Genomic DNA, 14,112 nt, shown 5'->3' with positions numbered 1-14,112 from the left:
AACCTTCAAACTGAATTGGATCATTTATATCTTCAAAAAGCCAAGGGAGCTTTTGTGAGATCTCCATCAAGATGGCTTGAAAACGGTGAACAAAATTCACAGTACTTCTTTAATCTGGAGAGACACCATTCTAAAGGTAGTAGCATTCACAAAATTCATATAGATGGAACTATTTCAGAAGACCATAAAATCATTTCTAACTATTGTTGTGATTTTTACCAGAAACTTTATAGCTCTAAATTTTGTCAAGTTTCAACAGATGCCTTCATAGATTCGTTAACAGTCAAAACCATCACTGAAAGTGAAAAGGAGCAATGTGAAAGCATGATAACACTTGAGGAAGTACAAAAGGCCATAGAACAACTTAAATCCAATAAATCACCAGGGACAGATGGGCTGACTGCAGAGTTTTATAAATGTTTTGCTGAGGACCTGTCTCCCTTTCTCAAGAGATTCAAGATTCAAGAGGTTTTTATTGCCATATTCTGTGTAGCTACACAGAGTAGGAATTTGTTTCGGTGCAAATGTGCAACATAAAACAGAAGAACAGTAAACAACAAAAATTTTTATGCAATGGACAGAACAAAAATATAAATAGAGTCAGTAGTGCAAGGAGTGACAAAACAGTGCAAACTGAGAATGTTCAAGGTGCAGGTAGTGGGCTGGTGACTGATTGGACATTAAAGTGAAATTGGGGGGGGGGGGGGGGGTGTTACAGGGCGTTTAAAGGCCCGTACACACCGGGACGAATATTCGCCAGGCGTTATTCGCCAGCGTTTATCGCCACGTTTTTTGTGTTCACACCCAGGCGATTTTCGCTGACGATGAGTGGAGTGAACATGCAATTTCATTCTCTGACATTAGATGGCGCTTAATGTAAAACAGAAATACTCCTGTACACAAGGTGGCGCTGCGCAACTTTACGCTTCTGAAAGTCGCTTTTCACTCAGAAGAAGAGAGCAAGTATTTACACGCTTGTCAGAATCAAACAAAGAAAACATGAATATTTCAAGCACCAGTAGCTCCAACTGCTGCTTGGTTCGGGGATATTTTAGAATGTCCGTCATTATTTCTTCGCGGCAGTGTAGACGCTACTTGGCGTCTATCTTCTTCGCTGGTATGTGTGCTCAGCAAGGCAGTTTTGGGTTTGAGCGCCCCCAAGTTGTGTTTTACTGTAACTTCAGAAGCTCCAGACACGTGAGCAAAAGCGCCGTTCTCATTGGTCGAATAGATTTCGACGCGACGCGTCGAAAAAAAAAAACGAACCCGAGGCGTTTGGTTTTTTTGACGCTTTAACGCCTGCCGTTTTTTCGCGTCGGTGTGCACACTCTCGTTGGTGCCCTTTGTTTAGTCACGAGGCGTTAAACGTCGGCGAAAATCGCCGGCGAAATTCGTCCCGGTGTGAACAGGCCTTAAGAGTCTGACTGCAGAGGGAAAGAAACTGTTCTTGTGTCTGGAGGTTCTGGTCCTGATGGACCTTAGCCTCCTGCCTGAAGGGAGTAGTTTCAGTAGGTAATGTCCAGGGTGGGAAGGGTCGGCAGCTATCCGGCCTGCACGTCCCCGGGTTCTGGAGACATATAGTTCCTGGACAGATGGGAGGCTGCAGCCGATCACCTTCTCTGCTGAGCGCACAATACGCTGTAGCCTGTTAATGTCCCTGGTTGTGGCACTAGTGTACCACACGGTGATGGAGGAGGTGAGGATGGACTCAATGATGGCCGTGTAGAACTGCACCATCATCTGGGCCGGCAGCCGGGCTTTCTTCAACTGCCGCAGGAAGTACATCCTCTGCTGGGCCTTTTTGAGGAGAGAGCAGATGGATGGCTCCCACTTGAGGTCCTGCGTGATGGTGGTGCCGAGGAAACGCACAGAGTCCACTAGGGTGATGGGAGAGTCTGACAGGGTGAGAGGGGGTGAGGGGGCTGTGACTTTCCTGAAGTCCACTATCATCTCCACTGTCTTCTGGGTGTTCAGCTCCAGGTTGTTGATGCTGCACCACGAACCCAGCCGGTCCACCTCCCTCCTATAGGCAGACTCATCATCATTACAGATGAGTCCGATGAGGGTGGTGTCATCTGCAAACTTGATCAGTTTGACAGAGTCATGGCTGGAGGTGCAGCAGTTAGTGTACAGGGAGAAGAGCAGAGGGGAAAGTACACAGCCCTGTGGAGTTCCTGTGCTGATGCATTGGGTGGTGGAGACATTCTTCCCCAGCCGCACACACTGCCTCCGGTCTATTAGGAAGTCAGTGATCCACCTGCAGTTGGAGTCAGGCACGTTGAGCTGGAGGAGCTTTTCCTGGAGCAGAGAGGGGAGGATGGTATTGAACGCAGAGCTGAAGTCCACGAACAGGATCCTAGCATCAAACATCAAATGTTTTTAGAAAGTATAGATAAAGAACTTCTTCCTACGACATTGACTCAAGGCTTGATGACATTAATTCCGAAATACGGAAAAGACCCATTATTCTAAGATAACTGGCGTCCAATATCGCTACTAAACAATGATATAAGATAAGATATAAGATCTTCGCAACAATCTTGGATAAGAGACTAAAACTGACACTGGACTCAGTAATTGATGAGACCCAGTCTGGCTTTATGTCAGGAAGACATATAATGAATAATATCAGGCTAGTTTTGGACATTCTTGATCATCCAGACATTATAAATGGTAATAGTTTTATTTTATTTTTGGATTTTTACAAAGCATTTGATACCGTTTAATTGGCTAAAACAACTTTTTAGAAATCCCAGCTCCATTTGGACTCCATTATACCTCTTCATGTTTTATCTAAAATTGGTGGTGTTGATTTCTTTCTCATGTGTAATTATGATGTATGTAGAATCCCACTAAAATTATCTGCATTTTACCGCCAAGCCTTCCTTTCATGGTCCCTTGTATATAAATACAACTTTTCACCTCACAAATATTCTATCTGGAATAACAGGGACATTTTATATAAACGCAAATCACTCTTCATGGAACATTGGTTTCGAAATAAGATTATTTTTGTGTATCAATTATTTAACAACCAGGGCTTACTTTTAACTTATGAGGAGTTTCTCTCTAAATTTAACCTCCCTGTTCCACCTTTAGAATATGCTAGAGTGTTTGGAGCTATCCCTTCTGGTGTCTGCATGCTGTTTAAATTCCAACACAGAGTTAATATTGAGGAGCCTTTTCTACTCTCTCCCATTAATACTCCTGTGGGGAAAATATGTCTGACCGGTTATCCTAGGAAAAACAACAAAGCAATACGAACATTATTTCAAACGAACATTGTTTCATTACCTCGTAGCATGTCTTATTGGAACATGTTTGTTGAAGACATTGCATGGAAGGAGGTTTGGCAAACACCCAATAAATTTTTAATCACTAATAAGGTTAAAGAAGTTTCTTTTAAGATTATCCATAGAATTTTCCCAGCTAAAATGTTTATTCAAAACAGATTTAAATTAAACATTGACACACTCTGTAGTTTTGGTTGTAATTCCCCTGAAACAGTTATCCATCTTTTTTGGCATTGTCCCAAAGTTAAGGTGTTTTGGCAGAAGATATGTGATTTTATTAATGATAAAATTGATTCTTGTTTTGTCTTATCTTGGAAAGATGTTTTGTTGGGTCTAATATCAAAAAATATGCAAAAGGACTCTGCTTTTCTTTTAAATCTTTTACTAATTTTGGCTAAATTCCATGTTCATAAATGTAAATTTTCTGGTAGAAAACCTTGTTTCACTGTATTCCTTTCTGAATTAAGTCAGTATATCAACAGTATTCGAAATTCAGAGAAGCAAAAAGCAATCAGAACATTGTCTGTATGTGATAGCTTCAGTATTTTCTAGTTTAACCCCCTGGCTTATTCCTCTCTATTCTTGTTCTTCTGTTTGTTACAGTTGTGTATTTGATATTTACAGTTGTGTTTTTATTGCATACCTAAAAGTACATCTTTGTAAAATTACATAATGTGCAATAAAGTTGAAAAAAAAAAAAAAGATTATGATCCTGCTGAAACCCTTGGCCTAGGCTACACAATAAATGAGGACAAATTACACGTTATGGCTGCAGTAAACTTCTTTAAAGAGCACCTCAGCCAAGACCTGCTTTATGGAGAAGTAAGAACCCAGACTCCAGATCCGCTGACAAGAAGACAACTCCTAAGCCAAGTCTCTGGACTCTACTACCCGCTCGGACTTGTGACTCGTGCAAAATAAAAAAGGGGCCATTCTTGCTTTTGCAAAACTGTTTAGCAAAATACTGTTTAGAAGAAGACACCTGGGATGCTGCTTTTTCCAAAGAGCTCAGAGAAGACGTCATAAAGCTGCTCGAAGAATATGCTGTCCTGAGCCAACTTCAATTCCCTCGCTTCCTGACTCCACTAGATACATGCGCACAACCAACTGGCATCACCTTTTCAGAAGGGAGCAAACACCCATACAGTGCTATGATGTACCTTTGTTGGAGCTGCAGCGATGGTGTCGTGAGACTGATCGAGTCCAAAGCCAAGCTCACCCATCTCAACCACAAAGGTGATCCTGTCAAAGCAGAGATGTATGGAGCAGGAAACTATTTCCAGAGACACATCAGAATTAATGTCAAGAAGTGGTTTCATCTTGTCAACAGTCAGACCGTTCTGGGCGCCATACAGCGTGAGAGTTATGGTTACCAGACCTTGAAATCGAGTCGACAAGATCCAGAGCAGCACGAACTTCGATGACTGGTGGTGGATTCCAGGCCCAGTAAATATCGCAGATGTCATCACCAGATGGGCCAGTCCTTCCCTTTGACCGAGGACTCTGAGTGGTAGTCTGGTCCAAAGTTTCTTCAACTCCCTGAAGATGAGTGGCCAAAGAAGTCTGCCAGAGACGTTGCTGCACAAGCCCGAGATGATGTTGCTAAGATCCAGAAAAATAGTTTTACAGCAGTACTTACCAAGACTCACCTGAAAAACCATGATCCAGTTCGTGACTCCAGAAGACCACCTGCAGGAGCAACAGTCCAAGAGCTGGTAGACGAAAGGTGCTTCAGTGATCTGAGGAAGCTGGTTATGACCATTGCATTTATCTAGAGAGCAGCAAAGAAGTTTCTACATGTCAAGACCAAAGACAAAGAAAAGTGGACCTTGAGGACCTTGAGTGGACCCAGAGACCTTTGACTGGCGGCACAAGAGGGCGTGAACTTTCAAAGTACCATGACAGACAAGATAGTTGTCAACAGATACCAGTCCAGTGGACTTTTAGTATGTGGTGGCAGAGTTAAAACCTTTAAAGAGGATCGAAAAGCTGTTTCCCTTCTACCATTTCAAGCCTGGATCTCCACCCTCATAGCCCGAGAAGCTCATGGAGAGGAACATGAAGGAGTGGCTGGGACTCTACTGAGAATGAGGAGGAAGGCATGGATTGTCAAGGGAATAATTCTTGCCCAAAAGGTCGTAGTCAAGTGCATCATCTGCAAAAAAGCCAAAGCAAGAACCTGTCTGAAGAGAGATCAAGTCCTGCTGCCCCAAAAAGCAAGTAACCACGAGAGTATGGGGTACAGTTTCTGCTATATGTGCAGTCGAGCCATTCATGTTGAACTTGCAAACACACTATCTACAGAGAGCTCCCTGCTTGCCTACCAGAGGTTCACTGCCGTCCGAAAAAAAATGAATGTGCCTTAACCAATAAGGTTCTAAAGTATGATTGAGGAAATAACGTGCTGTTTATTTCCAATTTTGCTAACTGTAGCTTCTCAAGTACTGTCAAACGGAGCCTGAAACAGAAGTCTCAATGGTACTTCAAAAATAAAGGGGGGAAAAAAACACTAATTCTTTGCAGAAACAATAAAGTTTGATGATGATGCAGCAGCATGACATGACAGCTTTAAATGGCAAAGATGCTTTGTTTTTACATATCAGTCTGCACTGAACCGCTGCAGCCACGCTTTCTCACACACAGAAGTAAACTGGTAACGGTCATCGCCATGACATTGGCCTTTTTTCAGAGCGTTGGACACATCACTCTGATCCATCAGGTTGCTAAACTGGTATCTATTGCAGGGAGGTTCTGCAGAACTTTGCCCCGCTTTGCCGATAGCATTTTAGCCGATGCTAAGTCCATTACCCGCTGTGAAGCTACCTGCTTCCTATCTGAGTCTGCTAAAAGCACCGCAATCTGCATTTTGTATATCGCTGGCAGCAACATGGCTCAGACCAGGGGTGTCCAAATCCAGGCCTCAAGGGCCGGCAACCTGCTGGTTTTCCAGAAACCCTGCCTCATCTGCTGTTGATTATCTGGATCAGGTGTTTTTTAGGAGCTTCAACGGCAGGTTGATTGGAAAACATATAGGACAACCGGCCCTTGAGGCCTGGAATTGGACACCCCTGGCTCAGAGTTTCGGTTTGGTATCCATCCCAACTAAAAACTAAGTAGTACATATCTCATATCAACAAAAAAAGCTGCCTCTAGCTGAGGTCTTCCTGTTGTTTTGTGCGTGTAGAGCTGCTCAAAGAGGCTCTGTGTGCTCTGCTGCCAATTAGCGGTCGGAGGTTGAAGTGGAAAACAAAAGTCAGATGCTGAAGGACGCTCAGAAATGATTAAATAAATATCGCCCTGACAGCATTTTGAATCGATACAAGTATTGCCAAATGAACTATCACGATATGGTGCAGAATCGATTTTTTTCTAACACCCCTAGCAAATAGAGAAAAAGAATCAAGTACATACGGCTAAGAAACAAGGAGATCCCCGATTAATTTTTTGTAAGTACTCTCATTTAATGCTGAGTGTTACAAGTTGTGTCAAATGAGGCAGCGAAGGGCTTTTTAAACTGTCCCCAGTTTAAGCGCTGATTGCCTCAATTGAATTCAACTGTAACCGGGGCGCTAAATGTTCCCAGTACGCTCCAGGAAACAGCGAGACAACCACACCTCCGCTGATCAGCGTGACACCTCCCACTCTATCTTGTGGCACTGCCCTGAATTCTCGTACCTCCTCATGCGAGCTGATCTCCCTGAACTTGATCCTCCACCGGCAAGAGGACGATGAGGTGTCGGACATCTCGATGCAGGATGGTGCCCTGGCAGCTCTTGGACGACTCAGAACCTCGGGTGATAGGAATGGGCTTTGGAGACCTCACCACACTCAAATCACCATAACTTGGGGAGACCTTCACATAGACATCTCGAACAACGCCCCTCTCATCAGGATTCACACCAACCACCCTTGCAAGCTTGAACTGTCCTCGTTATGTGTTCTGGTCACAGAACCAAACAACATCTCCAACATTGAGGTTTCTTTCATCAGTGTGCCACTTACTACAAATGCAGTAAAGTCAGAAACCTCTGTGTGATTTTAGATGCAGATCTTACCTTTGAAGCACACAAACCAAGCTGCAAAGACTGCCTTAACATCTTAGAAATATTGCCAGAGCGAGACCCTTTCTCTCCAAAGCCAGTGCTGAAATATTAATTCATGCTTTTATAACATCTAGAATAGACTATTGTAATGCTCCTATTTCTGGTATTAAGAAAAATAATATCAATCGACTGCAGCTTGTACAAAACTCGGCTGAATGCATTTTAACTAGAACCAGAAAGAAGTAGCCCATTACTCTGATTTTGAAATCTTTGCACTGAATCCCAGTCAGCTTTAAGGTCAATTTAAAGTTTTGTTTTTTATAGTTACAAAAGTTACAAAACAGATACAAAAGTTTAAATAGAACTGGCCCCTCATATCTATCAGGGTCTCTTTTAGTTTATGACCCTTCCAGATCCCTCAGGTCCACAGGTGCAGGTCTGCTGGTGGTCCCAAAGGTCAGAACTAAAACCCACAGTGAGGCCTTATTTCAGCACTGTGGGCCTCGCCTATGGAACAGCCTGAGGATATGAGGGCTTCATCCAATGTGGAGGTTATGTGTAGAAAAAAATTAAAACGCATCTTTTTAGTTTACTTGTCCACATGTTTTCATTTGATTTTATAAATCTTATTAACAATTAATTCGATTTCTTTTGATTGTACTGGTGGGATGTGTATGTGTTGTTTTTTTATGTCTTTATTTTTTATTATTATCATTAGTATTATTTTTACTATGTTTACTACTATTTTATCGTACTAATATATATTTTATTATGGGAAACACTGCTCTGTAGCAGGAAAAGTGCTATTTAAATAAAGTTGAATTCAATTGAGTAGCCCTCCTAACCTGAAGGGGGCAGCACTTCCGTTGGTGGCTCCTTTCTCCCCTATCGAACACAAAGCAGCATCAATTTCCGGTCAGCAGATAGCTCGCCGTCCGTTCAACATTTCTGCTCAGGGATTTACTGTACATTTTGCTGAGTTAGTAAGTTCTCTTTAAAAAGTTTTCAGCGTTATTATTTTTGTGTCTGTGGTTGCACTCAAATCTGTAAACATGATGTGACTATTTATGGCGAGCTATAAGAAAGCGGAAAATAAGCTAGGATAATGCTAACACTAACAGCCGCCTTATGTGATTGTATGCATCCTCGTGAAGCTAACCTAATCAATACAACTTCTTCTTATAACTGTAATAACCCTTTTTTGAATAGTTGTGTTTTAAACAATTCAAGTGAGTAGATTGTATAGAACAAACTTCCCGTGTTCTTTCATTTGGATGTATTATGTAGTAGAAGTTACCGGGTCACGCTGTGAACCAGCCGGAGATGTCAGCGAGCTCCAAGAGGAGACGAGCCACCTCTCCCTGCAGCAGTGTCAGCGGAGGCGCGGATTTGGACGATGCCTCTCCTGGGAGAAAAAGAAAGAAAACTTCTAATATTCCCCCTGTGGATACAGTAAGAACATTTTCAACAGCTTTTAAAAAAAAATGTTTTTAGAGTTCTGCTAGTGCTACGGAATGCATGAAAGTACTTTAGGGGCTAAATTGTAATAATTGTGTTCTTTTTTCCTTACAGATTGCTGTATGTCACGAACTGTTCAATGCTGTCAGGGACTATAAGGATGATCAGGGGAGGCAGCTTTGTGAGGTTTTCCTTCGGGTACCAAAGAGGAGGTATGATAATAGATTGGATATATCTGCGCTCTTCCAGATGCTCAAAGCGCTCACTCTTCATTCAAACTTGGTGATGGTAGGGGTGTGGCTGCCAGTTTGCGCCTGCGGTCCCTCTGATCATCCCGGCAGTTTCAGGGTTCTGCCCAAGGGCATCGCTTGGTCATTGCCCCCCCGGGAATCAAACCCTGGTTTCCTGCGTGTCAGTCCTTCACCTTTCCAACTGAGCTACCCAGCCACCTAATTAGCTCTAATTATCAATGTTTTTGCAACACACAATTTAGAAATGGCTACTTTGGTTAAAAAAAAAATCTTAATCAAAGTATATCTATATATTGTTTATTAGGTATCGATCTGTGGAGACATAATTTAATCATGGAATTTGAATTGGCACTATAAACAACTGGTCTTTACTTAAAGACTATTAATGGTGCAAAATAAATGTTTGTCTAGACGAAAAAAATGTATAACAAGGCATTTTTAAAGATTCTATCCGGTAACCCCATGAAGGACAAAGAGCCACAAACTCCCCAACATCGTGGTGAGAACTGAAGAGTTTTTTGATTTTAAACTAATCTTTTTACAACTTTTTAAAAGGTTTTTCTTTTTGCATGTGGAGTTTTTCCTTTTTTGCGAAGTAGGGTCAAAGGGGCAGGGTTGTCCATTTTAATTTAGCCATTACCTATTGAATCACATGACTTTATGTTCTTTATGATTCATGTTTATCACAAGCTCTTTGAGACAGCTGTTGTTGTATTATTGGGCTATAGAAATAAAATTGAATTGAATCTAACCTTATCTGCACTTACAGGGGGTGGGGGGTTGTGGGGTATTCAGTCAGCCACCAAGCTCTTACACCTAAAAAGGAGAAAGCCTGTTATTTTCATCATGGGTATACCTCAACTATAAGAGACAAATTGAGAAATCCAGAAAAAAACATTGTCTGATTTTTTAAAGAATTTATTTGTAATTTAAAAAAAAAAAAGTCTGCCCCAACCTTCAATTAACACCAAAAACACCAAAATATTGCCTTCATAAAAAAATATGATTAATTTGCAAGAAAACCATAAATAACAAACAACAATAACTCAAAAGGAAAGAAAAAGGCTTTAGGGTGAACCAAGGCCAAACTAAACAAAACCTAACCCATCTAAAAATCAGAAATCAGGGAAAACAATGACAAGCTCTAACCTCCCTAGACAGTGATGAAAGTATTCCGGGAATTCCCGGAAATCGGTGTTTTTGAGCAAACCAATGGTATCTTCCGGTAAATAAAGACCAGGGGCCTCATTTATAAAACTTTGCGTAGGATTTGCGTCAGAAGTGGCGTACGGATGAAACATAGGACGTGCGTACGCACAGAAATATTCGGATTTATTAAACCGTGCGCACGCACATCCTACGCATCTTTCCCTTTATAAATCACAACCGATTCTAAATGCAGCGCAGCTTTAGCGGCTACATGACACGCCTATAGTTGCCCATAAATAGTCCGTGAAACGCCCACAAATGAATATTCATGGCTTGCTAAATCATGGCAAACACAGAGAGGAAATCAAAAAAACGTAACTTCACTCAATGTGAAGTAGAAGTTATCGTTGGCGAGGTGGAAAAGAGGATAAAACGTTGTTTGGAGGGCACAGTGTGGACATTACTAATGCCAAAAAGGCACTTGAGTGGTGAACGGTGGCAGACGCCGTAAATGCTGTAGCCTCACAACCTCGGACCGTGGCCGAAATAAAAAAGAAATGAAAGAAATGATCGGACATCAAAGTCGAGGCAAAAAAACGTCTAGCGCTGCATCGGCAGAGTGTCCGCCACGTGGGGGTGGGGGGGGGGGGTGGGGGACCGGAGCTGACCCCTCTTGATGAGAAACTGGCCGCTATTATTGGGGAATCCCTATTAAGTCCCCCTTATCGGCGTCCTCCTCCGCCTCAGTCACCTGACTGAGACGGAGGGGACGCCGACGCGCCAGGGTCAGGGTGACACAGCTAAGAGAAATAATTAAAATGAATGCAGTCAAGTCACATGTATGCAGGCTACACAATTCTTCTTCTTTCTCTTTCGGCTTTTCCCATCAGGGGTCGCCACAGCGAATCATCCTTTTCCACCTCACTCTATCATGGACATCTTCTACCCCTAACATTAGCCAACTTCATGTCCTCTGTTAAGACATCCATATATCTCTTCTTTGGCCTTCCTCTTGCCCTCCTGCCAGGCAGCTCCATCTCCAACATCCTTCTACCAATAAATCCACTGTCCCTCCTCTGAACATGTCCAAACCATCTCAGTCTGGCTTCTCTGACTTTTTCGCTAACACAGGCAACATGAGCCGTCCCTCTGATGTACTCGTTCCTTATCCTGTCTAACCTGGTCACTCCTAAGGAGAACCTCAACATCTTCATCTCCGCTACCTCCATCTCACTCTCTTGTCTCTGTCTCACTGCTACCGTCTCTAACCCATAGAGCAGAGCTGGTCTCACCACTGTCTTGTACACCTTTCCTTTGAGTCTTGCTGGCACTCTTCTGTCACACAACACTCCTGACACTTTCCTCCACCCGCTCCAACCTGCCTGCACTCGCCTCTTCACCTCTTTTCCACACTCCCCATCACACTGAACTGTTGACCCCAAGTACTTAAACTCCTGCACCTTCTTCACCTCAGCCCCCTGTAACCTAACGCTTCTACCTTGATCCCTCTCGTTCAGACACATGTATTCTGTCTTACTACGACTGACCTTCATGCCTCTTCTTTCCAGAGCAAACCTCCACCTCTCTAGCTGTTCCTCCACCTGCTCTCTACTCTCACTGCAAATTACGATGTCATCCGCAAACATCATTGTCCAGGGAGATTCCTGTCTTACCTCGTCTGTCAGCCTGTCCATCAGCATAGCAAACAAAAAGGGACTCAAAGCTGATCCTTGGTGTAGTCCCACCTCCACCTTGAACTCCTCTGTCTGACCTACAGCACATCTCACCACCGTCATACTTCTCTCATACATGTCCTGAACTACTCTGACGTACTTCTCTGCCACTCCAGACGACCTCATACAGTACCACAGCTCCTCCCTCGGCACCCTGTCATACGCCTTCTCTAAATCTACAAACACACAATGCAGCTCCTTCTGACCTTCTCTGTACTTTTCCATCAACATTCTCAAAGCAAAAATGGCATCAGTGGTGCTCTTACGGGGCATGAAACCATACTGCTGCTCACAGATCTCCACCTTCTTCCTAAGCCTGGCTTCCACTACTCTTTCCCACAGCTTCATTGTGTGGCTCATCAACTTTATTCCTCTATAGTTGCTGCAGTTCTGCGTGTCACCCTTGTTCTTAAAGATCGGAACCAGAACGCTTCTCCTCCATTCCTCAGGCATCTTCTCACTCTCTAGAATCCTATTGAACAACCTCGTTAGAAATTCCACTGCTGTCTCTCCTAAGCACTTCCATACCTCCACAGGTACGTCATCAGGACCAACGGCCTTTCCGCTCTTCATCCTTTTCAGAGCCTTCCTAACCTCATTCTTTCCAATCTCTGCTACTTCCTGCTCCACAACAACCACATCTTCCTCCCTTCTTTCCCTGTCATTTTCCACGTTCATCAGCTCCTCAAAATACTCTATACAATACTCTACACAATTACAGATTATTAATATAGAACAATTTTATTTTAGTTGCTGGGTGTTCCAGCGGGGCCAGTGGTTACGATGCTGCAGCTGAGCAGCCGTCTGGCCCCAGCGTCTCCACGGCACGCGGCTCTCAACCCTCCAGCAGTGGACGTTTCTTCACTGATGCAGTCCTTGAAATGCAGAGGGAAGTCAGTAGTTCAATCAGAGAGGTGGCCAAGGAGTTGGGCGAAATCAAGATCGCCCTGACTGAAATAAACTGCACGATGAGGGAATTCTTAAATAAATAATATTTTCCACACCTCTTTTTCTTTATAAGCGACGCATCACTTCCAAACGCTGGCGCACAGCAGCAGCAAATGGCTCAAATGCGTGGGGATGGGGTTCAGGGTCGGGGCCAACACAGCAATCAGCGCCAGGGGGTAGAGGCACGTTTTTAAGCTGTGCCACATTGTGTAGCACAGCACATGCCAGCACGATTTGGCACACACTGTCACTTTCACGTGTTTCTTCCATCTGCCGACGGCGTCGCCGTTTCTCATTTCACCCGTTTTTGTGCGTACGCCTGGGTCAGAGCTTGCGTGGAGGACCGCACATTTTCCCGTCAAGTTTGCTTTTTATAAATCTCAACTATTGCATAGAGAGTGGCGTACGCCTTCTTTTGTGCGTACGCAACGTTTATAAATGAGGCCCCTGATCTCTACGGACAAATCGCTTTCCGGATGTAAAAAATCTCTGAAATCGGCGAATTTTCGCTTTATTTTCTATATTTCTCCGTGGATCGCTTTCTCTATGGGCACGGGCGGCTATTTTGTCTTCGTCTTCCAGGCCTAATTGACCAATGACGGGACGTTTTAGTTGCTTTCGGATGAGAAATTAACTTTTTCTCTGAATTGATGTTTTATCCAACCTATCGGGACGGTCAGCAGATATATATCGCCGAATCTTGACTGCAGCAGTGGTGCTGCGCGACGCGGACTGTATGTTACATACAGTCCGCTTTTAGTGAGTTTTTCTTGATCTGACTGCAGAATAACCGACTACATTGATCAAAACTGAAACATTTGAAAACATTTCTCTATCTAAATTATTTTTTTATTTCCTAATTACCATGATTTAGTTCAGTTTTGCTCAAAAACATTATTGACAATAATTATAAGTATTTGGTGGTTTGGACCCACACTCCCTTAAAAAAGAATGTTTACAATGTTTAATTTTGTTTGTATGTTTGTTTTGATATTTCCCAGATTACTAAGTATTGGCGTTAAAGAATCGATGTATTATGTTATAGAAAGATTTTTTAAAGCAGATCCCATATTTTGATGTAATTATAGTTTGAGAAAACAGTATTTCTAAAGCAGAAATCGTTCAAATAAATGAGGTACTTTCATAGAATATCATAGTTACTGGTGTTCTTTTTGCTATTTGGGGCTTTGATGTTAATATATTTTAGCAATTGTATGTTTTGCAGCTTTTACTAAAA

At 42.9% G+C, this 14,112-nt stretch overlaps 2 protein-coding genes across 15 annotated transcripts in view; one reads left to right on the top strand and one right to left on the bottom strand.

The window, feature by feature from the left end:
- Nucleotides 1–1,203: 1,203 nt before the first annotated feature.
- LOC144992077 (uncharacterized) lies at nucleotides 1,204–5,085 on the bottom strand. 2 transcript variants are annotated; one of them, XM_078946742.1, is made up of 3 exons: nucleotides 4,672–5,085; nucleotides 4,454–4,566; nucleotides 1,205–2,298 (listed from the first exon to the last, which is right to left on the bottom strand). In XM_078946742.1, exons 1-3 carry the CDS (start codon nucleotides 4,952–4,954, stop codon nucleotides 1,348–1,350), a joined length of 1,347 nt encoding a protein of 448 aa, XP_078802868.1. In that variant the 5' UTR covers nucleotides 4,955–5,085; the 3' UTR covers nucleotides 1,205–1,347. The 2 variants fall into 2 exon arrangements, with proteins under 2 accessions (XP_078802867.1, XP_078802868.1); XM_078946741.1 differs by having other exon boundaries at nucleotides 1,204–2,298; nucleotides 4,454–5,085.
- A 3,087-nt stretch (nucleotides 5,086–8,172) lies between these two features.
- The window catches only part of pbrm1l (polybromo 1, like), a 37,023-nt gene continuing 31,083 nt past the window's right edge, over nucleotides 8,173–14,112 (top strand). For 6 of the 13 annotated variants that reach the window (XM_078946728.1, XM_078946725.1, XM_078946722.1 and 3 more), the window contains exons 1-3: nucleotides 8,173–8,319; nucleotides 8,624–8,788; nucleotides 8,909–9,006. In XM_078946728.1, the coding sequence (XP_078802854.1) occupies nucleotides 8,660–8,788; nucleotides 8,909–9,006 (227 nt within the window). In that variant the 5' untranslated portion in view covers nucleotides 8,173–8,319; nucleotides 8,624–8,659. Of the gene's footprint in view, nucleotides 8,524–8,623; nucleotides 8,789–8,908; nucleotides 9,007–14,112 lie in introns of all 13 variants that reach the window. The other 7 variants (XM_078946729.1, XM_078946724.1, XM_078946727.1 and 4 more) reach the window with 4 other exon arrangements.

Source organism: Oryzias latipes, chromosome 5, assembly GCF_053564925.1.
Source record: "Oryzias latipes strain Hd-rR chromosome 5, Olatipes_Hd-rR_3.1".
Lineage (NCBI taxonomy): Eukaryota > Metazoa > Chordata > Actinopteri > Beloniformes > Adrianichthyidae > Oryzias > Oryzias latipes.
The sequence above is the reverse complement of the archived record's forward strand: the minus strand, read 5'-3'. Positions and strand labels throughout refer to the sequence as shown.